The sequence below is a fragment of the Setaria viridis genome, chromosome 7 (assembly GCF_005286985.2).
Source record: "Setaria viridis chromosome 7, Setaria_viridis_v4.0, whole genome shotgun sequence".
NCBI classification, from domain to species: domain Eukaryota; kingdom Viridiplantae; phylum Streptophyta; class Magnoliopsida; order Poales; family Poaceae; genus Setaria; species Setaria viridis.
The window spans coordinates 11,480,341-11,506,045 of NC_048269.2; the positions used below are offsets into that span (position 1 = coordinate 11,480,341).

The 25,705-nt window shown below is 45.6% G+C and overlaps 2 protein-coding genes across 2 annotated transcripts; one reads left to right on the plus strand and one right to left on the minus strand.

The window, feature by feature from the left end:
- The first annotated feature begins 220 nt into the window (after window positions 1-220).
- LOC117864591 (F-box/LRR-repeat protein 13) lies at window positions 221-2,120 on the plus strand. The gene is made up of 3 exons (XM_034748719.1): window positions 221-1,348; window positions 1,461-1,604; window positions 1,731-2,120. Exons 1-3 carry the CDS (start codon window positions 221-223, stop codon window positions 2,118-2,120), a joined length of 1,662 nt encoding a protein of 553 aa, XP_034604610.1.
- A 16,475-nt stretch (window positions 2,121-18,595) lies between these two features.
- LOC117864593 (protein FAR1-RELATED SEQUENCE 5-like) lies at window positions 18,596-21,824 on the minus strand. The gene is made up of 6 exons (XM_072295267.1): window positions 21,789-21,824; window positions 20,759-21,258; window positions 20,322-20,668; window positions 20,051-20,199; window positions 19,389-19,653; window positions 18,596-19,287 (listed from the first exon to the last, which is right to left on the minus strand). The coding sequence occupies exons 1-6, from the start codon at window positions 21,822-21,824 to the stop codon at window positions 18,596-18,598; spliced, it is 1,989 nt and encodes a 662-aa protein (XP_072151368.1).
- Between the last annotated feature and the right edge of the window lie 3,881 nt (window positions 21,825-25,705).

Sequence of the window (25,705 nt, forward strand, 5' to 3'; positions counted from 1 at the left end):
TTAGCCACTGATAAGCACCGACTAGCAAACACCACCCAGTGGGCCCGCTGAGAACTTGCTTTCGACACGTGGCTCTACCAACCCGCCACCACTGCCAAACAAAACAGGAGCTCATTCTGCCTGCCACCCACTCCCTCGCGTCGCCTCCTCGCACATCGAAGCCCAAACCAAAACCCTCGTCGGCTTGGCCCCTTCCCTTCCGGCACCGTCGGCGGCGACCATGGCCGGCCAAGCGGCAGGGACCCGCACCTCGAGGCGCTCATCAGCCGGGCGCTGCCCACCATCCACCGCTGCATCCTCTTCGACTCCGACGGCGGCGGCGTCGACTTCCTCAGCGGCGTCCCCGGCGAGCATCTCGGGTCCCACCGATCGTGCCAGGGACCCTCATCTCGACGCGCTCATCAGCAGCGCGCTCTCCACCATCCACCGCGCCCTTCCATCCCCGTCTGTCTCTGTCGGCGGCCGCCTCTGCGCCCTCCCCGACGCACCCGACGGCGGTGGCCCCGACCGCCTCAGCTGCCTCCCCGACGCGCTCCTCCGCGACATCATCTCGCGCCTCCCCGTCAAGGACGCCGTGCGCACCGCCGCGCTGTCCCACCGCTGGCGCCCAGTCTGGCTCTCCGCCCCTCTCGTCCTCTACGACGCCCACCTCCTCCCGGCGCCCACGGACGACATCCCGAGCCGCGTCAAGCGCGCCGACTCCGACGCCGCCGCTGCCGCCGTCTCCGTCATCCTCGCCGCGCACGGCGGCCCGCTCCGCAGCGCCTACCTCGCCTGCGGCAACATGGACGGAGACCGCGCCCGCGTCGCGCGGTGGCTCCAGCTCCTCGCTGTCAAGGGCGTCGAGGAGCTCCTCCTCATCAACCGCCCGCCGCTGCAGATCGACAAGCACCTCCCCGCCACGCTCTTCAGCATGGCGGCGCTGACGCGGCTCTACCTCTGCTTCCTGAGGTTCCCCGCGACGGCCGGCCTCCCGCGCGGCGCCGCGTTCCCCCGCCTCCGCGAGCTCGGCCTCTGCAGCGTCGCCATGGAAGGCCACGCCGACATGGACTTCATCCTCGCCAGGAGCCCCGAGCTGGAGAACCTCTGCTTCGAGGGTCACATGTTCCCGCCGCTGGGCCTCCGCCTCGCCGGCCGCAGCCTCCGGTGCGTGCAGATCCACTACTCCAAGGTGAAGAGCATCGCCGTCGTCGACGCCCCGCGCCTCGCGCGGCTCATCGTCATGAACTCGCCCCTCAAGGCTGGGGGCTCGTGCACCATCAAGATCGGCAACGCGCCGTCGCTGCATCTGTTTGGGTACTTCGATCCAGTTAGCCACGTGTTACAGGTCGGCAGCACCGACATCAAGGTGTGCTTGCTTGGCTAGCTCTTGCATGTACTACAATTGATCCGTGCTAATTTTTTGCCTGTCCTTTTACTTTGTTTTACCGGATTAATTATTGGATTTGCTTTATTTGTAGGCTGGGACATTGGTTGATGCAAGGGCCATGGTCCCGGCTGTCAAGATCCTGGCCTTGAAATTTCACTTCCGGGTCCGGAATGATGCCAAGGTGCTGCCCAGCTTCCTCAGATGCTTCCCCAACGTCAAGAGGCTGTATATTCATGTGACACACTGAGACTCTGATCATCACCACTTCATCTATTTAGCACTATATGTGAACTTTAATTTGCAATGATGCTAATAACTTTAATTTAATTTGCAAAAAATGGTGGTTTGATCGGTTTTGCAGTCCGAGAAAGTGAACGAACCCACGGGCAAGCTCAACTTCAAGTTCTGGCAGGAGGCCGGCGGCATCCAGTGCGTGGAGTCGCGCGTCAAGCAGCTGGTGTTCCATGATTTCCGGGGGGAGAGCAGCGAGCTGGCCTTCCTCAAGTTCTTGGTCGAGAGCGCGCGCGTGCTGGAGAAGCTCGTGATCGTGTGCGCCGATGGGTGTTTCGGTTCTGTGGACGAGGCCAATTCGAAGGTGAAGAAGAACCTGTTCGCTGGGAAAAAGGGCGCCGGAGGCTGCGCGCTGCTGGTACTGGAGGGTGCCAAGGAGAAAGAAGGGGCACCTTGGCCCTACGATAGAGGCTTCGACTTCTCTCGTGTCGACCCGTTTGAGTTCGTCGTGCCAACTTAATTCCTCTGGAGTCGCCAGCAGTGTCTCCTGTTCAGTATATGCATTATTATAGTAATTAAAACTTGTGTCCAGTGGTGAAGTTACTAGTACTATAGTTTGTGCAAAGGACCTATGCTATGTACAGTCCATGATTTGTCGCCCAAGGATAAGATCATTAGTTTGTGGGTTAACAGTTAGTTGTTTGTTTAAATAGATTCGTACGTGATAGCAGGACTCGCTGCTCAAAAGTTTGGATCTGAAATGTGTGTGCCTTTTCTAATCATCTCGCGCTGGTTGCGTCCGCCGGGACTACGTACGTGCTTCCCCTTTTTCTGACGTCGCTGCGTTGATTGTGGTTGATGCATGTGTCTGTGGGAGAGGCCAAGGAAAATGCAATTCAGGGCAGGCAGAAGGATGTGGGAGGAAATCGAAGGGCAAGATCAGCGTTCTAGCTCTTTTGGTGGCAATCAGAATTATATTTCTTTCTTATTTGTACCAAGTCTCTCATATTTGGTGGCATTGATGCTGCACTACAGTTTCGAGTTTCAACTACCACTACGGGAAACATACAGTTCGCCGAGTGCCTGGGGCACTCGGCGAAGGCCAGAAAACCCTCGGCGAAACGTTTGCCGAGTGTAACACTCGGCAAACGACACTCGGCAAATTTCATGACGGCAAACACTGGTTCGCCGAGTGTTTTGTGTCGGGCACTCGGCAAAGACTTTGTCGAGTGCCCAGAAAACACTCGGCGAACATTATTGAAAAAAATAAAAAAAAAATCATCTGCTCCGCCGCCGCCGCCACCTGCTCCGCCTCCGCCGCCGCCGCCAGCCACCGCCATCCACACCGCCGCCGCCGCCGCCATCTACACCCGCCGCCGCTCAGGTGGCCGCCGACGTAGTAGAGCTCGCCGAGCGTGGCGCCGGACCCGACCCAGGCCTCGGCTCTCGACGCGTCGATGTGGATGGCGCGGAGCTCGCCGCCGCCGCCGCCGCCGCCACCGCCACCACCTGCTCCTGCTCGGGCGGCGGCGGATCCGGGGCTGGGGGCGTCGGGCGGCGGGCGGCGGCGGATCCGGGGGCGGCGGGGCCGGGGGCGGCGGATCCGGGGGCGGCGGGGCCGGCGGCGGCGGATCCGGGGGCGGCGGGGCCGGCGGCGGCGGATCCGGGGGCGGCGGGGCCGGCGGCGGCGGATCCGGGGGCGGCGGGCGGCGGCGGATCCGGGGCCGGGGGCGCCGGGCGATGGTGATGGTGGGGGAGGGGCTCGGGAGGGAGGGGAGGGGGCGCGCTAGGCGAGGGAGGGGAGCCGGCGGCGGCGGAGGCGGGCGGCGGCGGCGGCGGCGGAGGCATGCGGCAAGAGGAAAGTGGGGAGGGGGCCGGGTGGGGGGGAAGAGGAAGGGGGGCCGATATTTGTTTTGTGGTGGCCCTCTTTGCCGAGTCCTACGTGGACACTCGGTAAAGAGTTTCTTTGCCGAGTGTCCAACGTAGGACACTCGGCAAAATTTTTTTGGAAAAAATTTAAAAAATATCTGACAGTTTCAAAAAAATACCAAATTTTCACACGAACCAATATAGGTTCTCTACTGACTATACAAAAAGTTTTGTAGTCAAACCGAACTCGACCGTCACTTCGACTCTAAATTTTTTCGAATCCTTCTCAAAGTTACTATTCTTCTTCTGAGATGTTTCGGTTTGTAATCATCGTACATGATAAAATGTGCAAAATCTTCTCAATTTTTTTCCACAGCCTCCACGTATTATATCATCACATCATGGGAAATCTCATAATTTTCAGACTTTGATTGTTTTTTTTACAATTTAAAAATACTACTGCCACACGTTCATGGTCGTGTTTCCTGAACAAGATGTTCGAAATTTCTTTTCATTTCATGGGTCAGGTCTCAAATTGGTCCAAATAACATGAATATCATTTTTCTACTCATTTTATTCCGTAATTTGAATCACTTGCAGTTCAAATTTGACTTATACCAAAAATTCCCTTGAAATGCAATTAATTAAATAAATATAGCAAATAAATTCAAAAATATACCAAATTTTAACATGGAGTACCACATGTTGTATGTAGGGAGTAGAAAAAATTTCATGGTGAAAAGAGAAAAAAAAATTATTTTTTTGCCGAGTGTCAAAAAAAACACTAGGCAAACCCCCCTATTTGCCGAGTGTTTTTTTGACACTCGGCAAACCCCCCTCTTTGCCGAGTGTTTTTCATTTGACACTCGGCAAAGCCCCTTTTTGCCGAGTGTTTTTTTTTTGCCGAGTGTTTTTGGCTTGGCACTCGGCAAAGAGCTTGTTTGCCGAGTGTCCGAAAAAAACACTCGGCAAAAAGAAAACACTCGGCGAATTTAAGGTTCCCGTAGTGTACGAGTGCACTCGGCCACTCGCTGCTTCACGTCGGGGACAACGACAACAACTACCGTTCGCGCTCGGTTCTTGTTGCAGCGGCAGATGGATGGGTAGATGTATGAGCAAGGAACCTATACATGGCTAGTAGGCAGCACCATGTCCAGACCTGGAGCCTCTTCCTTGCCGCTTGACTTTATTTGTGCACACTTTCTATATGTAGCACTTTGGCTGGTTATTATTAGCAGGTTTGGTTCCATGTGTTTGCACTGCACCGTAGTAATAACTAGCCCGATGAGAATTTCTCATCGGAGGCCCCCACTTGCTTAATTATTGCAACATCAAAATAAAATATCTGCAATATAAACAATCCATGTTTGCAGCATCAAATGTTTATGTTTGCGATATGAAAAATAGGTCAATGTATGCATCATCTGAACTTGTTTTATGCAACATTTTCAGACAAATCATCATATAGTTTGCCGACCTTTTAATTCGTATCAGTGAAATAGTAAAAAAATAAATATCACGATATAAAAAATCAATAGATGAAACGTTAGAATTAAATAAATAGTTAACATCCATAAAATTGGTCATGCAACACCACAAGATGCATTCATATGCAGCACTCGAAAAACGGGGTGGATCTAGGGGGGCTCGAGCCCCCTTACCCCATGGATACCATGGAGCCCCCCAAAGCCATGGCAACCACCCGCTCGTGCATCGGGACCTCGATCTGGCTGGGCTGCTAGTTGGCGGCGACATGGACCGTCCCCTGAGCAGCGTTCCTTGTGCGCCACCTGGCCTTCATGTTCTTGACAGTTAATACATGGATGAAGAGGAAGAGGAAAAAAAGGAGGAGAAAGAAGAAGATAAAGAGAGAAGGGAGGAAGAAAAGCCCACTATGTCCAAGAGCTAGATCCGCCGCTGCTCGCAAACATCTACATCAGTTGCAACATCCAAATTTAATGCAACATGGTTGATCTGTGCTCTCTTGTGCAATGATGTAGTCTAGCTGCCATTGCGGCCACTAATCTCTTGTCCATCCAAATCCGTCGGGGGAGCCATCGCTCATCCTTGCCTTGAGCCTTGTTGCCACCTGACCCCCAACTCCCATCGTGCGGCTGAAGATGTAGCCTGAGCTGGAGGAAGGGGGATTGTCAAATTGGATGTTGGTATAACAGGTCATGGATGAGGAGGTGGCGCGCGATGCAGCCCTGGAAGCAAGTACTAGCATGCAGTGTCAGCATAGTGATGTCAAGGTGAGCACACAGCTACAGTAGCCAAGGCGGAGCATGAGGTAGCGGGTGAAAAGCTAGAGCATATGGTAGAATGCCAAGGCGGAGCATGAGGCAGCGGGTGAAAAGCTAGAGCATATGGTAAAATCAGAGGTCGGAGTCGTCGTGGGTGATGCTGGGGATGGAAGGGAACCAGAGGCTAGGTAAGAAGAGTATGGAGGGAAGACTAGTGGATAAGAAAGGAGCGGTAGATGGATAAAAGTAGCACAGAGTGACACGGAGACAAACAACAAGAGCTCTTTTACAGTAAACAATACTAGGCTATACTAGTGTTCAAAAAGGACTAGTACACAAACATCTGATGGTCAATATTAATTATATTACTACTTAAACTTTCACTTGTGGTATGGGTAGTATACATAAGTAGTATAGGTAGTATAAGGATATCATGGTAAAAGAACACAAATGATATCATTGTTGGTGTTTAGACCCGGCAACCTGCCGAGAGGTACCCAAGGTAGTGTTTTGTGCATGGGGCTTGTTGAAGACCAGGAACTCGAAGGTGAACTCAAACACATGATTTAAACAGGTTCGGGCCGCTTATGTCATGCAATACCCTACGTCCTGTGTGTGGGTTGTTTGTATTGATTGCTGAGATGTTTGGAGGGGGGGTCCCTGCCTCGCCTTATATTGCCGGGGGCAGGGTTACAGGTCGGTTGTTGTACAAGAGTACTAGTCGGATTTGACCAGAGAGTCCTACTGTAATTGCTACGAGTAGTTTCCTAATCCTTGGCTAGTCCTTGTCCGCCACGTAGACCACACCGTCCTGCACCATAGTTTCTGTGCTTGACACGTCTTGGTGTACATCCCAGTATTGTAGGACTGTCCAAGCCTCCCGGTGGACCCATAGGTGTATGGCCGAGAATCACTAAAATTTTATTTTTGATACTAGCATAAAGTTTAAAAGGCCATTCCGTTTGAAATATCACTTTTCACATGTAATAATTACTAAATCATCCATAATCATTAACATTTAGATCTTATATATACTATATACTACTAAGTAGTAGTATTGTGTACCATAAAAGAGTTCAACAACAAAGGTTCGGTGTTCGATTTATTTTTCTCGTCGGATGACCACACTCAAGCATTTTTGTTCTAGTCGCTAGAGTGAACCTCCCCCTCCCCCCCAACCATGCCTATTGGGCAACACTACCCTGGTCGGCAGTGCCCCCACCATGTTGTCCCTGCACCCTAGCTACCGACCTCCCTCATTGCTGGGCTAACCTCCTCTTCGATCTACCCTTTGCTTGAAGCCCCCAAATTCTCATCCTAAATCTCTGACGCTAACCCATGAAACTTACAAATCTCAAACCCTAATCAATTGGCAGATCTTGTCGGAGTTGGAGAGGAAGGTAAAGATTGAACGAAGAAGAATTCTGGATGTGTGGGAGGAGCGAAACAACCATCAATCATATACAATGTTATCCTAAACGCTAAACAGTAAACAGTCGGTCACCCTCTGTTTAGCGTTTAGGCCATTTAAACAATGTTTAAATGGGATTAAACGACATAAATGGTTTTGTATAATAACACTAAAATATACATATTTATGTATATAAAAGTTAAAAATGCTAGAAAGTCTACATATTTACAAATGTAAAATGTAAGTATTCTACCAAATAATCTTTTTGGAAGAAATCTAAATCCCACAACACTTCATATACATACGATCCTAATTAGTTTAGGTCCTCTTTGGCACGGCTTATTTCGGCTTTGGCTTCATCTATTTCACGTAAATCGAGATACTGTAGCATGAAGCCGTTTTGTAAGCCAGGTGAAGCCAGTTTTTTGGCTTCACCGGCTTTGGCTTCACCGGTGAAGCCGTTTTGGGATGAGCCGTGCTAAAGGGGGCATTAGTGTTGATTGTGGTAGTTGTAATTCTCCTATTGACTAAATTATGAATTAAATGGTCATTTAGCTCATCTAATCACGTTTAACTCGATTCTGTTTAGACGGTTTAAATGGTCCAACGTTTAATTCACCGTTTAGGGCTTAAACAACATGGGAGGCCTCTGTTTATCGTTTAAACACTGTTTAATCGGACTAAATGGCCGTTTAGATGAACAATGATCAATATAGCAAGTAAGTAAATTTTTACACCGTCACAATCTTCCAATTTCATCTTTGTCTAACAAGATTCGCACCTAGACCATTCCTAATTGCGCGTTCCCATTTCATTTACATAATAACCTGATTGCACGTAGCTTGCAACTAATTAATCTCTCTGGAGAACAAGGTTAACGTACATTAGTGGTCAGCAGAAAGTGAGAAACGATATAAGAGTACCTGAGGGGTGAGAGGTTCAGGTGCTTCCGCGGGTTGGGGTGACGTGCATAAAAGAGAAATCAGTTCAGTGCATGAACATTAATGATGCAAGTTCATTTAGATCCGCAACTATTCATGCACCGATTTCTCTTCTTTGTTTCTTATTTCACAAATTTTTGTTCATCATCAATTTTTGCATGATGGTATAAGATGTTAAGAAGTCTCCATTCATATTTTTAGATGAATTTTTTATGCATAATTAGAGGTGCATCTGTAGGTTGGGAGCACGGTAGCACCGCAACCTGCGGGAGTACCCGAACCTTTCTCCCTGGGGGCTGGTTCATGGGCCCGTAAAGAAACCGGCACCAAACATTTGTTTGGCCCAATCCAACTGGAGACAAACCCACGTGGAGAGGAAATTGATCAATTCAGGGTGCATTTGATTTGGCTTCAAACCTACTTTTACTTAAAAAGTGAAAAGCCAAACTAAAGGGTGGGCTTCCAATCATATCACAAAAGTAGCTTTTTTCCGGTTCATTTTCCATAGCAAATCTTAGGGTGCTTTCATCAACTGTGAGGGTGAGTCTTTCATCGAAATTACCCACTGCCACTCGTTATGTACATACCGTTTCATTCTTTTCCCGTCATCTTCCCCGCACACTCTCCGGCGACGCACGGGGTCAGACACGGCGGCCGGCCGGCCATGCCAGCGGCGGCCTTCTCCGCCCCCCTCTCCTCCTACCGCGGGCAGCTAGTGGCAGCAGCGACATGCCAGCAGGGGCGGCGGCGCGAGCTCCTCGCGGGCAGCTGGGCCTGCTTCCCTGGCAGGCAACCACGCAAGGTCCCCGTGGGCGGCCACGCCTGCTCCCACAGCGGCAGTGTGAGCTCCCCCGCGAGCAGCTGCACCAGCTTCCCTGGCGGCCGCGCGAGCTCCCCCGTGGGCGGTCTCGATTTGGCTCATCCCTCCATGGATTTGTGAATTCGAGTACTCAAATGGATTCGCAAGATATCAACGGAGCTTTGATTGCAAGTGATTGAGTTGGGATTCAACGTGGATCATGAATTTCACCATTCATAAGCCCGGACACGTGCTGCTCGTCGCCATGGGGACCAGCAAAAGCCAAGCGCGGGGGACGATGGTGAGCTCGGTAGCCCAGAGCCGCGCAAGCAGACGGTCAGTTGCCCAATGGGTCGCACAGCGCTCGTCCTAGGTTTGCTCCTCCTCGCTGCCGTCGCGGTGGAGCCGTTCACCGCCGAGGCGAAGAAGAAGAAGGTGGACTCCGCCGCCTCCGCGCCCGAGCTATCCGCGGACGCACAGGCACCCGCCGTGGATGGGCCCAGCAGGCAGGCTGCCACCCCGGCCCTGAGGGGGCATCGATGGCCTCTCCGACTCGGATGACTCCAACGATAATTGATATGTTCTTCTTTTTTTCGTGTGTGTTCAATTGTTATCTTTTAAAATAGTACTTTGGTAATATTAGACTATGCAATTATTTCTGTACCTGGACGCTGCACGATTCTCTGAGTGCCCTGCGCTTCATGTTATGATTGTGCTTTGCCGTGACACATGTACAAGACCACGCAGTGTACTATGTGGGTCTTCGATCACGAATTCGCATGCGAATTAGTGATTAACATGGTGTTTTACTATTAATTTGAATATCAACAGTCAGAATATTACGGACATTTCTTACCAAACTTATAGTTTCATATCTGTTGCAACCAAACAGCTTTTAGCTTTCTAACAGCTCACAATAGCATTTTTTACAGCTTACAACCTACATCATCTTTTTCATAGCTCATAGCCTAACTAAATGGACCCTCAACCACCCACGCACGGTAACATCTCGTACTCTCGTACCTTGTGTGTGCCTCCAGCGGCGGCAGCCATGGCTGAGAAATTTCAAGATTTGGGTCTCAATTCGCAAGCCTTTTAAAATTTGACACCTTGACCCACGTGTCAATAACTTAGTGACCCCACGTATCACAGTAGGTGTCATGGTACGAACTGATATCCAAATCTTGAAATCTTCGCCATGGCCTCGCATTTCTCGTGGCTTGAAGCGAGCGGGCCGCGCAGAGCACGGAAGGCCGTGGCGAGCTGAAGCGCGCAAGAGGGCTACGGAAAGAAAAGAGGCCACGTGGACCAGAAGTGCGCCAGTGGGCCGCAGAGCAGGAGGAGCATACGAGCGGGCCGCGACCGTTAATGGCCCATGACACGGTATCTGTTTTTTCTTTAACTTTTTTTTTTGAGTATGAATACTGAGTATGTTCATTATAGAATTTAAAAAACTCTTACATGTATTCGATTTTGCAATGTTCAAATGAACACAAACAATAGCAAGTTTCACTAAACAAAATAAAAAAGTAAATAAATATTCATTTAAAACCTATAATAATTTAAAATATTTTTTACAATGTGAAAAAGTGAATTTGCATGGTGAATAATTTATCTGCAAAGTGAAAAGATAATTTAACATTGCAAACAAATGGTACCCCCTATTTTTTTTCCAAAAAACTAAAGTAAGTAAAAAAAATTGGGGGTTCCTAATTCTATGTTTCATAGTCAAATTAAAAAATAGGATGTTTTTAGTTTCAGCACAGGCCTTAGAACGTTTGACCAAGATGAGCACAGGGTACTGACAGGTGGAGCCAAGGGAAAAATCATCTTTTCCAACCTTAGTTAACAATTAACACATTGATGAAAATGGCAACAAAATGGGCAAATGGCATTGCAGGGATGGAACAAAATTTCTATGGCATTGAAGGGAGAGATAAGAATTTCTATGGCATTGAGGGAATGTGAGGATTAGAGATAAATTCATATATTCTGTTTAGCCTATAATGTGAGAAAGATGGTGACACATACGGATAAATTATTCTACATGGAGAACAAATGCATAAGAATCACGAACAACTTAATATACAAAGTGAATTAAATGACTCCATGTCACGAACAAATTATTCGATGTGAGAACAAACCATATTATTCTTAGAAGAGAACAAAATATGTCCACATGACGAACAAGTTATTCTAATAAATAAATAAATTTATTTACATCCCCAACTAGTAATGAAAATTAAAAATGTAATAAAATAGAGTGAACAAAAAAGGAAAAAATAAATTTGCTTTAGACACCGCACATTGTGGTACAAGCTAATTTGCTTATTTTTAAGCGAAATAGCAGGGAGGCCCCTATCCTTTTATATATATATATATATATATATAGAGGTGTTTATCTATGACTAGCCATAGAATAGTTATCCTGTGGCCGGATCAAATGGTTCACCCGAAGCAATTACTGGCGCTATCATTTTATCGGCTTGGCTCAATCTGGCGTCCTTCCATTGGCTTGGCTCAAGCAGGCAAGCAGGCGCCCACCTATCCTGAGCTCCATCCGCAAGATATCCACAGCCGCACAAAAATCACCGTCACCCATCCCGCCCGCGCCGCCCAAAATCATCATTATCCATCCCGCCCGCGCCGCCCGGCCGCCTGACCCTTCTCCAGCTGCCGCTGCCCTGGTTCATCCCCGCTGACGCCGCCACCGCCAAAAATCGCGCCCGCCGTCCTGGTTCGTTCGCCGGATCCGGGATGCCCAAAATCATCGTCGTCCATCCCGCTCGCGCCGCCCGGCCGCCTGACTCTTCTCCCGCCGCCGCCGCCCTGATTCGTTCGCCGGATCCGGGATGCGCAATCTACCGGAGACGCGGCCGATTTTGCATCACGGGAAGATATTCTCCCCGATTGCCGAAGCTTCCTCAATCCACGGCATAAAAAGCTGGCCCCCGACCCCACAAAGGAACATCGCATTGTTGCTGCTGGAGGCGCCCCAATCCTCCACCGGCGACGCTCCTGGCCGGTTCCAACCTTTGCCCTCAGGCCAGACTGTTGCTGCCGGCTTTCTTGCAGGAGAATCCCAATCCAAGCCAGCGTAGGGACCCTGAGGTAAGCATCTCGTAATCCTACCTCAATGGTTTACCATTCTTATGTTAACATCAAAGTTAGCTGCAAGTGTTGACAAAATTAAGATGCCAGCATCTCAATTTGAACTGATTATGATGTTGTCACCACGGACCTAGTTGGCTTCTGTCGGCTGATTATGATGTTACTGCACAATCCTGATTGCGAAGCTTTTATTTATTTGTCTGATTAGCCCGGTTGCATTGCGAATTCCAAATGCAGCCATATCTTGTGAATGACGATGTCATGGATGTCTCTGCATTTTTGTTTGTTTCAATGGTCTGTATATAGATGCAGGTTGCCTAGCACCCATATTTGTTCGGTTCCATCTATTATCTGTTCATGAACAAGTAGGTCTACTACTCCAGGTACCATATATGCACCATAGATAGCTACTCTATGTGGTAACTCTTTGTAGTTATGGTAAATAACCATTTGTAGTAATGCCTGGTTGTGGTAACTCTATGTCTGTAGCACACCCTTTCGCTCAAAACATAAGATTATTGTAAATAACGTGTAACGGGCATATCAATTATAAAATCATCGTTACCAGACTCTTACAAATCGATTGTTGGATCTAGTAAGTTAGCAAAAGCGGTTATTCTTTTTTTTTTGGAAAATCCAAAATAGACTTATGACTGAATACAACTGACAACCATGGCCTTCTGACTTGTGTTGCAGATTTGATTGGACCAACGTTGCTACTCCTGAGGCAAGACATTCACCAAAACATCCAGCTAATTCATCTGTACGAACCTGGTAATTACCCAGCAGCATATATTTTATGTACATATTATCTTTGTTTAATGATGCATCATTGTTACAGCATAGATATTATAGTAAATCCACAATACTCCAATTACCAGGTTACACAGTACTCCAATTTCTTTTTGCCATTTTTTTACGTGTGCACCAATATTATAGTAAATCCACGCTGGTCTGTCGTACATTCATAGTCAGATTTCAATACTTACATTATGTGGTTTTACTACTGCAATGCATGAAAAAACTTACACTACTTTCACCTGGTTATAGCATGGAAGCTCCGTTTCAATGCTACATTAGGTTGCAAAATATCTATACAATTTACCACTTCTTCATATTCATGTCGTCTCTGCATTTTTTTGTTCACTGCATATATCATGTGGTAAGTTAACCATATATTTTAATATTTATTGGATATAGACTGGAAGTTCCAGCAAAGGGTGTTTGTCCTGCTGCAGTTTTGACAGATACATTAGGTTATGCAAATATCCATGTTACATTGTTTCATGGATAATAATATCTTTCTTTCTAAAAAACAGGACATGAAGAAAATTCCAGGGCAGATTAAAATCTTTCGGGATCCGCACCACACAAGGCGAATGGACCTTTGATGTTAGCGCGGTCACCGGGGCAGCCGATGCACAGCCAGTTGCAAGAGCTGATGCACAACCACAACCAACAGCACCCCCTCAACAACCTGGTGGCCAAGATGCAAATCTTGCAAATAATATTATCAAACCACCAACCAGAAATGGGCAACAGTTGCACGGTGAAACAAGCAGTGACAGGGTTCTCCCTCGGAGTGATGTTAATGACGATGACGATGCCTTCATGAAACCCCCACCGAGGCAACCAGTAGCGAAGAAACAGTGTATCAATGCAACTTCCAAGGTACAATAGTAAATCAACCTTCTCTTTTTTTACTTTCAAGGTACAATTTACTTCATTTTCAATTTTTGTGGTAAATTACCTGATTCAGCCTGCCCAATGCTCAACCGTGGCATTTTACTATATTTTGACATGTGGTTCATTTACATACATAAACATTATGAGAACCGATTCTTCCACCACTCACACTTACTAGAGCCTTTTCATATGTTCATTTGGCAGCTTGCCAAGAACCCCGTCAAGTATGCTCACGCACCTACAGTTCGATGTGCACCATCAACATTTAACTCCTTTGTCGACCACCTAACACTTTGGCAGCGTAGGCGAATCAAAGATATGGGTTTTGGTGGACTCCTTTGTGTTGCAGCAGAGAGGTTAGAGAGCAAAGAGCTATTGAAGTTCCTGTTCAACAGGCTAGACCCCAAAACCATGGTATTGAATGTTGCAAAAGATAAGGGTATCCATGTCACCCCGTTCGTGGTAAAGCAGGTGCTTGACTTACCAGAAGGTGGTGAAGATATTGTGTTGAGTACACACATTCAAGCATCCAAGGCGTTATCTGCTTTCAAGACTTTGTTGGGTTTACAAGAATCCCACGACCTGAACACTAGCCATCTACAGAAGACCCTGAAGGATGATCTGGAGCTAGGGTCTGGCATGATTACTGATGACATGGCAATAAGATTTTTCTTTATCATTGCATGCAACAAACTTCTGTTCCCAAGCACCGACAACAACATTAGGTGCAAGGATGTTTACCTCACTAGAGATCTGTCTTGCTTACCAGCTCTGAACTGGTGTAAGGCTGTTGTGGATGACCTCCGAGAAGCTGCACTCAATTGGCAGTCCGACAAAGCAAAGAAATCATTCTCAGGATGCGCAATATTATTGATTGTAAGTACAACATCTTGCCATCCATATGCATGCCGTGACTGGAGTAAATTAATTACTGATTTATATTGCTGTAAATTAATTACTGAATTATATTGTTGTAAATACTGTATTTGGACAACCTACAATGCCAACATCAGGTTCAGCACATGGACACTCCTCGTGCAAAGTACTTTACTCAAAATGTGATAAAAAAGATAATCAGTGCCGGTAGGACCAAAGATCAACAAGGGAAGGCTACATTTGGGCTGTTACCGGTTTGCTCTATTCACACATGTCCTCTTTTTATTATGTCAAATATTCTCCAGTATTTCCCCCCTAATACACTTCGTGTGTGCAGCTTAGGAACATCATCGATACTTGCTACCATACAACTGAGAACCCATCTTCAACTACCCCACCAAGCATTGAACCATTGCCCACAACACGTATCCATAGTATGCAAGCAGAACTGCGTGGTATAGTTCATCAGATTAGTGCCGAGCCTAGGAAGACGCAGGCAATGCAAGCCTTGGCAAGTTTTGATGCCAAAGCCAAGGAAGCATCCAGATATGTAACCATTGCACAACAGATGCTATCAGATGCACATCAGTCAGCCACTCACATTCTACAGGCAATTTTGAATGACGAGATTCATGGCAATAATAGTGAAGATCATGACAATCAAGCCCACGCTTCTGATGCAGGTACTGAAAAACATATTGGTTTACTATTTACCAGGTTTTAATACTAAAAATATTACTGCCCACTGCCATCATATTGATTTACTATTTCATCATTTTCCATATACTATCTTACTATATGCAGCGCAAGCCAATGACGTCGATATGAATGGACACATTACACATAATGTCGGATCTGAAAATGTATTTGGTGCAGCACATGACAACATAATGGAAGGCGACCTTTCACCCGTTTGTACTCAGGTTTCTAATGCATTGTTCAGTAACAACACTACTATTTTAGCACCAGCAGTGCCATCTCCTGAACACATATTTGATTCTTCATGTATAGGTTCACACAGATGTGATGATTGATCACATCGTGCCTCATGTTCCGGCTAAAGGAGACCCTGTCGCACCTTCACCAAATGGCAGTATGGATTCTTTTCAAATATTTCCATCATCTTTTTCTCCTGCTACTTATTTTAGTTCAGTTGTACACACTCACACCTGTATTTTTTATGCATCAACCTTACAATAAACTATCTGTTCTTCAACCACACTTCTGTGTGAACCTATATATGAATATGTAACATATTATATATTCTGCTTGCGGGCAGCAACAGGATTAAAATTAATGTCTTCAAAATATAACATTTTCTTAGTGACATCACAACAGTACTGATTGCCTTAGATTACAAGAGCAAGTTGCACATGATCAGCAGCTACCTGCTACGTTTAGTAATGGTTGACTATAATATCACAAAGTTATTAGTCCCTGCTTACCACGACATGGTCTGGGATTTGTGACAGATAAATTATGTTTATGTACTACCAGATTTATTATGTTGTGCAAATATACATGTTAGTCTCTTTTTCCAAAAAATAACAGGAGATGAGGAAAATATTCAAGGTGCAACCAACAAAGATGATGCACTTGGCCCTATTCTTCTACAGCCTTGCACACAAGATGAGTTCATCCATCGTCCAGCCATTGCTCCAAGGCCACAAAGACTTACAAAACGACCAGCCAGGTATGTGTCCCCTTTCAAAGGCGATCCACAAAGAGCTAAAGCTCCACAGTTAACAGCACATGCTGTTAGGAAAAAGTTCAGAACTGACATGAAGTGCAAAAGGTATTGTTTACAACCTACTCCTGAAGATCCAATGCTGCATGCACACACTTATGAGTCATTTCTTTGCATACCAGCGATATTTTCATCCGCACCGGCTTGAGAGAATTCAGTCGATTAGATATAGAGGAGTCTTTCCTTGATGGCGAGATGCTTTCCACTCAGTTCATGTCATACCTTGTGGCCTGCATGAGCTATGATGAATGCCACATGCCTGATGGTGGTGGGTATAGGGTCTTTATATCTCAAGAGCTTGGGGTGAGCGCGTACCTAATCCATTCACTACACAATTCAATAAAAAAATTTACACCCTCTAATGCCATTATATTATACATCCAGGAATATGTCAATATTGAGGAAGATGAAGAGTTCTCTCAGTGGGAATCACATCAGGCACTAGCTGTCTTATAGCGAGATATTGGAGATCTTGACGCAACCAAAGTGAAACTAGTAAGTACTATCTACTCCCGACAACCACATCAATGTACTACAAAAAAAGGCTGCCAACTGATTTTGAACTTACAGTTTCCGCACTTCATTTTACCTCTGTCATGTCTAGTTCCTTTTGTCGGTTATGGAGGAGGAGCACTATACCATCTACTGCATCAACTTCATACATGACCGCATTGATGTAATTGATTCTAGTCCAGACGACCACACAGATTACCACCAAGTCCTTGGTGACCGAATTATTCGACGCCTTAATCTGCTGTTCCAGTTGGTAACAGATTTTGAAATGAAGCAATTTACTAGATTCAAACGTCCTATTATTGTTCCATGTATGCATACGGACGACAATGATTGTGGATTCTATGCCATCAAATCCATGGAGCTATGGAACGGTGACTCTTTCCACGTTCCAATCCTAACAGTACGACTAACCACTCTTACCAAAACTCAAGGTTTCTAATTATTAATCCATCTACAATAGTCCTGATTGCTGTTTACCTATGCATTGCAGGAAGACATTCGGCAATATAGGTCCCAGCTCCTATTCTACGGCATCTACCATCCAATCAACGAGATCAAGAAGCTCCCTGGTGGTCTAGAAGCACACAGGCGTCGCATGTGATCCTAGTGGTCTAGAAACATGTTTACTGTCCCTTCATTTGTTTACTGTCCCTTCATTCTCGACAACTTCCAGACATAGACATTCCATGTGGTCGCTTGAATTTCATGGATCCCAAATAAGTTTAATTATGTTCTTCACAAATTTGAGTTGTTACTGTAAATGGAATACAAGTTTTGTGCTTCACATGCCCAGTAAATAACAGTTGCCAAATATCCATACTGTAAATGGAATACATGACGCTCTTTGCACATTCTCACATATGCACAGCTAGAACACGAATGCACATGATAATTATGCTTCTTGGGTCCAATTTTCCAGTCTGAATATGTGTTTGGGTGGTGAGGCCGTTGCTGAACCGGCCGGTCGCGCCGCCGGGGAAGTCGATGCCGTAGGGCGGGTAGTTGTTGTTGCTCGGCCTGGACGGTGGCCAGGACGAGGAGCAGCGCCGGCTGCATCCACCGCATTGTAGCTGTGCGCCCCATCCTTTTAGCTAGCTAAGCTTTCTCCTTGTTCGGCAGCGGCAGGACCCTGCAGGAGGGAGTGCGTGGAGAGAAGAGAAAACAGTTTCGGTGTGGCCGGCGTCCATGTTGGTGAGCTCTCTGCATGCATTTTCCAGTCCGAATATGTTCAGCTGCACCTGTGACCTGAGCAGAGACATTCTGATTTCTGCTGAATGTTCTCATGCACACTTTGTGATAAAGGAAATTCATCTCTGATAACAAGTTTAAAAAACACAGTTGCCAAATATCCATACAATTTATTAGATGATAATGTCGTACACTAATTTACTACAACTGCCTCCATTTCTACTCCTAGAATCTCAATTACACAGTACATAATTACTGCTCCATTTTATTATACAGCAAAGCAAAAGCTCACTTGCAGCTGGATACAGTAAAACAAGTGTAAACGATTATACAGTCCGAACCTGAGCAACATTGGTAGCAAAAAAAATTTAGCAGATGCAAAACATGCTGCGCGCACTTGCAGCTGGGCGCCAACAACATCACAGTTTAGTTGCCAACAGTTTAGTTGCCAACAACATCACTGATAGCAAGTGGGTTCACAATACTCAAGACACGAAGGAACCAGAAAGAATAAATTCATGATGCACAAAAATCTCCTACAGCCATTCAGTAATTATCCAAACACAACCATTAATTTGTTCCAAACACACCCAATTAGTAAACACAACTCATGCAACACCATTAAACTCATCCTCCAGTTGCCTTTTTGTGGGTGGTCTCCCCCTCTTCCGTCCCATCTTGCCCCGCAAACTCCCACCTGCACCTCGTTTCTTATTGATGTTATCCGGGTTCAAATCACACCCCGTACTATAATGACCCAAAGATCCACAATATCCACATGTCCGCTGCCCCTGTGCCTTATTGGAACTTGCATGTTCATTAACAACCTGTCTCCCTCCACGCTTCCTCCCCTTTGTTCTTGCCTCCCTTGGTGCACACTCCGAAATTTGGACTGCAGTATCAACTGCTGCATCTTGTTCAGCCAAACTAGCCGTAGGTTCACCTATAGTATGCGGGATCACATCACTCTGTTCTTCTGTATGATCCCCCACATGTGATGCTCCTGTACCTTTTGCAATACTTTCACCCCACTCAATTAATGCAGACAGCTGCTCACAGCCTTTCTTGAACCCAAGACTTGTTTTGCGGCATGCTCTCACAGTAGCCATCGCAATTTGTACTAGTTTCTTTGTTTTGTATTGATCGCTCTCACAATCTGGTACCGAAGTCACAATGTCATGCCAATCCCACGGTACCATCGTTCTTGCACCTCTCGTGTATCTCTTCATTATGTACTCTGCAGGTATATTGTCGATCTGAAGGTACGTGAAGGCTTTAATAAGATGGGCGCAGAACAAGCCTGTAACAATGAAATTAAACATAATCAGTGCTACTTTTTCACCAGGCCACAATATACATTGAAATGCTGAGATGAATTTTTTTCAAATTGCACCATTTTACCTGTATGCTCCCATGTCTTGCACTCGCATGTATATCTACCGGATCGTACATCAGCCTCCACTCTAAATGAATGTTGAAACCAAGCATATTGCCATGACTGATCCGTGTGCGTCACCAGGTAAACATCAACCTCGTTAGGATGAGGATCAATATGGAAAGCAGTACTATAAATATAAGTTTCCCTGTATTTCTTGTACACGGCTCGTGTGTACACTCTGCTAAGATGGCCATCAAAGGGCTGCAACGTCAGCCGCCAGTTACCAGCCTATTTCATGGACAACCACTTAAAACATTAATCCCTAGTAAACGATAGTGAATGATATTTTCAAACAATACACTGTCATTATTACCTGAGACCAATGGGTTTCCCCACCCGCTGTGTGATTTGTGTGTTGAATGAAGTCTAGCATCCTGCGTGCAAATTTACTCATGCATGTCATATGTGCTGTGAAGCCACTCCCCTTGATCATCTTATTTACACTTTCACTTCTCTGTGTAGAGGTCATCCTGCCACAATACAAGGGCTTGAAATAAGCAGCAACCCACAATTTCCTACTCTCCCAAAGTCCCTGAATAGCGTCATCCTCCCGTATGCCATACTCATCCACCAACTCATTCCATGCAAACTCAAACTCTGTAGGCGTAAGTGGGTGATTGATTACGGTGACAAGCTTTATCTTCAGACCATCATGAATCTTGTATAGTTTTTTCAGCTCTGCTTTATACTTCTTAAGCATGTGCCAACGGCACAACCTGTGCTGTGTTTGTTTGAACACCTTCTTGATCGCTGCCGCCATTGAACTATCCTGGTCTACAACATAGTAAATGCGACAAAGTTACCAATTATTTCAAGTTACATATCACTCATGACATTCGTGTATAAACATTCCTCACCTGTAAGTATACACCGTGGGTCCCGACCTCCGGACATACAGTTTTTGAATGCCCCAAACAACCACTCAAATGTGTTAGCTTGCTCATCCTGCAACAATGCTTGCCCAAACACGACATTCTGCAGTTGATGGTTTGACCCAACAAACATGGCTAAAGGCATGCTATACATGTTTGTTTTGTATGTGGTGTCGAATGTAACCACATCTCCAAAATCTATATATTCTGCACGCTGGCTTGCATGACTCCAGAACACATTCTTGATAACATTTTCACTGTCTACCTGCAACTCATAGTAGAAATACTCATTATGGGCCTTCATCTCCCTGAAGAACTCAAGCAACTTTGGTATATCATTTTCCCTCTCCTCCCTGGCAATTGCAGCTTTCCTGCAACCATGAACACATACATCAATTTAATTATAAAGATTTCCATGTATTCAACAACAACATCAACAATAGTACATTTGAAGACATTACCTATTTCTCAAATCCATTTTCGTGAACGTGAAGTTCTGCCGACCACCATATAATTCTGCCAGCACATTTACTGTAGTGTTGTGGGAAGCATCACACCTATGCATTTGATCAACAATACCCTTGACTATAGGGTCCTTGTCCTTTTGTATCCTTAAGAACTGTGTTACGGTCGGCGAGGGATGCAGTGGATGATTGTGCTCCAACCTTATCCTCTCAAAGAACCAATAGTCCTTCTTCTGGTTCCATTTAATCTTCACAAAAGCTTTGCAGCCACACCTCATCGACATTTTCTCATGTACCCTCTCCTCACCAGGCTTGTAGTAATCCCAGTGTCCTTGTCTGTTGCACGACAACTCCAGTACCGTCTTCCTACTTGTCTTGGTTATGCGCACATCAAACCCTGCCTTGCCCGCATAGAATTTGTAAAATTCCTTGGCTTCATCTCTACTGTCAAAATGCAGCTCCTCGGTTGGCACAATTGTCTCTGGTAACAAGGGATCCTGGGAAAAAAAACACATATCAGAAAGGCAGTACCACAACTTCTAAAATACACATATCTCTACTACAGAATGTTTGGAGCACAATCTTTATTATTTCAAACTACACTAGGATGAGATAGGGGACAACAACTGCATAAGTAGGGCTACATGGCATATTGCTGAACCAATCATATCTAAGATTTCTGAAATTCTGATAACATAATCAGGAATGAACTATGTAATGAAATTCATGCTGTACGCTTTGGTTCCTGAATTTCTGAAAGCTAGGTATATATATACCAGGAATCAACTAGGTAATGAATAATCATAATGCAATTCATGCTGGACGTTTCTGATTTCTGAATTTCTGAATAATGGCACCAAGTACTGTTTCCTGGATTTTACTATCAAGCTTCATTCAAATGTGTCTTGAACTTTCAGACCTTTTGGGGGGGTCACCTAAAACATGAATTTGGAAATTTAGCTATGCGACACCATTTAGCTTTTAGATGGACCAGCAAGAAGAAAAGACTAAAAGCCAGCACACTCACATGCAAGTAGGTCCTCTCCGGATCGGGCGTTGCCATCGTCTCTGGCGACACATGTTGGAGAGGAGTCACCCGTGCGCCATTTACCTCCGGCTCCGGCGATTGCGGCATCAGCAGCACAGGGGACACCTCCGGTGTGGGTGTTGAAGTTGCGCCATCCATGGAATCGGATTGTGCAGGAGCGAGACCCAACCTGCTGATGCAACTTCAACCTGCAGGAAGACCTCCGGATTCTTGCAGGCACAGGAGATGGACTCACCATTAACGACAGCAATTAATTGTCGATTGATTTCCCTGCTGCCGTAATTGGTGCCACAGCCACAAATTCATCCGAGCACCTCGCGCTGATTGAGTGAAGCCAATCAATGTCGTAACAGCTCTGTTCCGTCCAACAGCAGCGGCTCGGGGAAGTCGGCTCCAACCCACCGGCGGCCTCCTGCACGAACGCGGCAGGAGTGCCGGCGGTGTGATCTCCCGGCGACTGCCTGCGTGGGCCTGCGTGGGAAATGGGATGTGGTGGGGCTGCATGGCACATTGGGTGGCGGAGGATGGCCAAGGACGCCGGATCTGAGCAGGAGGTTGCGGCAGCCATGGTGTGGCAGCGGATCTGAGCAGGAGGATGGCACATTGTGCTGTGCCGTTTTACTGGTTCGTTCAATCCTGGGCTAAATCAGCAAACCAGACGTGAGCGAACGATTAATTTACTGGCTCGCGCGAACGGCTCGTTCAATAGCTCCCACAAACAGCTCGTTTACTGGCTTGCGTGATACTAGCTTCATGGTCTCGCGCGAACGACCAGACATGAGCGGGATGGCCAATCGCCACATGCCATGTGCACTGGCTACAGAATATCCTATTCTATAGCTGGCTACGGAGTATATTGACCGTATATATAGATATATATATATATATATATATATATATATATATATATATATATATAAAAGAGAAAAGAAATATGTACAGTTTACAAGGCCCAAAGCCCAAGGGGAAGAGGGAGATTACAAGAGGTTACTTAGCCAAATATTAATCTTATCACCCATGGAAGTTTTGGCTCTAAGCGAAACCCTTCTCATTTCCTCGACAAAGCTTAGCCTCCAGCGTGCAAAGGAAAGGGATTGTGCATTGAAGACAATACTGTTTCTATGGCACCATAAGGTCCAACAGGCCACAATCACAATTTCCCTGATGATGCAAGAGCCAAAACGCTGCCTAGCTTGAATGATCATCTGGAGAGGATGCAAGCTCGAGTCCCATTGGATATCAAGATAAATCCAACATGCTTCACTGAATGGGCAATTAAAGAAGAGGTGGGCCACCGATTCCTCAAGATTTTCCACACAATGCACACAATTGTAGTTGTCTAGATGCATATGCTTTCTTCTGAAACGATTCCTTGTGTTGAGGCAATCTCTAAGTAGCAACCAAAAGAAGAACTTGTGTTTGCCCTGTGATTGTGATTTCCACATCCATTTGAATAATGGTGAAGATGGCCTGCTCCCTAGTAGGCAAGTATATGCTTTCTTACTCATGAATTCAGTAGATCCCCATATATGACACCATATATCATCTATGCCAACATCCCTAGGCTGAGAAAAGATAATCTTGTAACTCAAGAAGTTGAGCATGTGCTTGTTGAGACAAAGGCAACCGGTACAAGGAGTTGTCATTGGAGCTGGAGTATTTCAAGAGAGATATATTTCTTTTCTTTGCAAAGGAGAATAACTGTGGATATTTCCATTGAAGGACATTACTATTCCACAAGTCCTGCCAGAACATGATGGAGTCTCCTTTATTAGTACTATAAGTTGCCATCATGAAAAAATTTTGTGTTGGAGACATAATATCTCTCCACCAAAAGGATCCAACATTCGTCCTTGAATGCGGTGGGTCACCATTCTTGTATAAGCACTTCCAGGTGAGATAGACCCCAGTGAGATCCACTTTGTTATGGAACTTATGGAGGAATTTCAGGAGTTGGGCAATATTGTGTGTACTAATGTTGATGATTCCAAGACCTCACTCTTCCTTGCTCCTGCAGGCAGTTTTCTAGGCCACAAGGCAACCACCTTTTTTTTTGTTAAGTCACCACTATTCCAAAGATAGTGCTTTTCTGTATTAGTCAATTTGTTCAGTAATCTATGCAGGTAGCTTCATGAGCACAAGTAAAACATTGGCATGGAGGAGTATACTGAGTTAACTAGGACAAGTTTACCTGCATAGGAGAGCATTTTCGAGATTCCCATGAGATGTCGTTCCGTTCTAGTTAGAATCTGCATGAATTCTAAAACAGGTGGCTTGGTTGTGCCACGGTGAAGTCCTAGGTATGTAAATGGCATCTGCCCAATTTGACAGCCAAGAGCTTGTGCCAGAAGGATCATTCTATTATTGTTAACATTGACTGGCACAATGAAGGATTACTGCAATTAACTCAGACTAGTGGAAGAAGCAAAGGTATCCAGAATAATCTTCAAATTCTAAAGCTAGCTGACCTCAGCAGGCATGATTAACAATGTGTCATCTGCATATTGGATAATAGGGAAGTCTCCACCAAAATCAGGCCCAAGAGGGAGGGAAAGAATATTATTCAGGGCGGCCTCATTGATGAGAGATTGTAGCAAATCAGCAGCCATAACAAACAACAGAGGAGATAGTGGATCACTTGTCTCACTCCTCTCTTGCAGTGGAAAGGTTTTCCAGGTACACCATTCTATAGAACTGAAGAGGAACCAGAGCTAAGGTTGTTCTCTATCCAGGAGATCCATTTATCAGGGAAACCTTTATGCTTGAGGACCCGCATAATGGTTTCATGTTCCACCTTATCAAAAGCTTTCTCAAAATCAAGCTTGAGGATGATGATTTCTCTCTTGGATTTATAACATATGTGGAGGAATTGGAATGCCCACGATAGACGGTCTTGTATAGTCCTACCCTTAATTAAACCATATTGGTTAGCATGAACCACTTACAAGATGACCTTCTACAGTCTGTTTGCTAGGAGTTTAGTCAGGAATTTCAGGGAGTAGTTGAGCAAGGAGATGGGCCTGTAGTCATTAACTATCTCATGATTATCTTTCTTGGGTATAAGGGTGATAAGACATCCATTGATGCTAGAGGTATCCAGATTATAAGATGCAAAATCATTGCAAAGTCTTAGGAAAAACACCATTAAAACCATCACGTCTTAGGGCATGGTCTGATGGCATATCATATAGTATAGCATTAATTTCTTCCATGGAGAAAGAGTTGCCCAGCCCCTCTAGATCTGTAGTGGGAGTAGAATGTAGGAGATTTTCTAAATCATACTGCATGCCTGTGAACTCAGAGATACCCAGTCTTTCTTTGAATGCATTCCAAAGAGCTCCAGCCTTTTGTGCATGATCAGTTAGACAAGTACCATCCTGGAGGGTTAAACTAGCAATATACTTTCTTCTGTATAGTGTTTTCATCACCATATTTTACCCACCGGCTATGTTTCTTTATTTCTAGTAGATCCTCTTGGCTTCCAGGAGCTTTGTCATGTGCATGTTAACAGCACCGTGGAAATATCTCTCCAAGGTGTTGAGATGTCTTTGATCTTCTAGGCCATCAAGCAGGGCTAAGACAAAGTTGCAATTGTGAATAAGTTTAGTCAGCTTGGACAACTCTTTACTCCATTTTCTGAGCCCTGTGCGAACTTGCTTGAATTTGCTATTTAGAGTTTTGGCAGCATTTGCATGATATGGTAAAGAATTCCAGTGTAGGTCCACAACAGATAGGAAGTCACTAAATTCTGTTCAATAGTTCTCAAACCTACTTTTGGTTGGACTTTCGGATGGATGTACCAACATAGATGACAAATGGATAGTGATCAGAGACAGGTCGTCCCAAAGCCTGAATAGAGGTAGAAGGGAAAGTTAGAGTCCATGACGAGGAAGTAA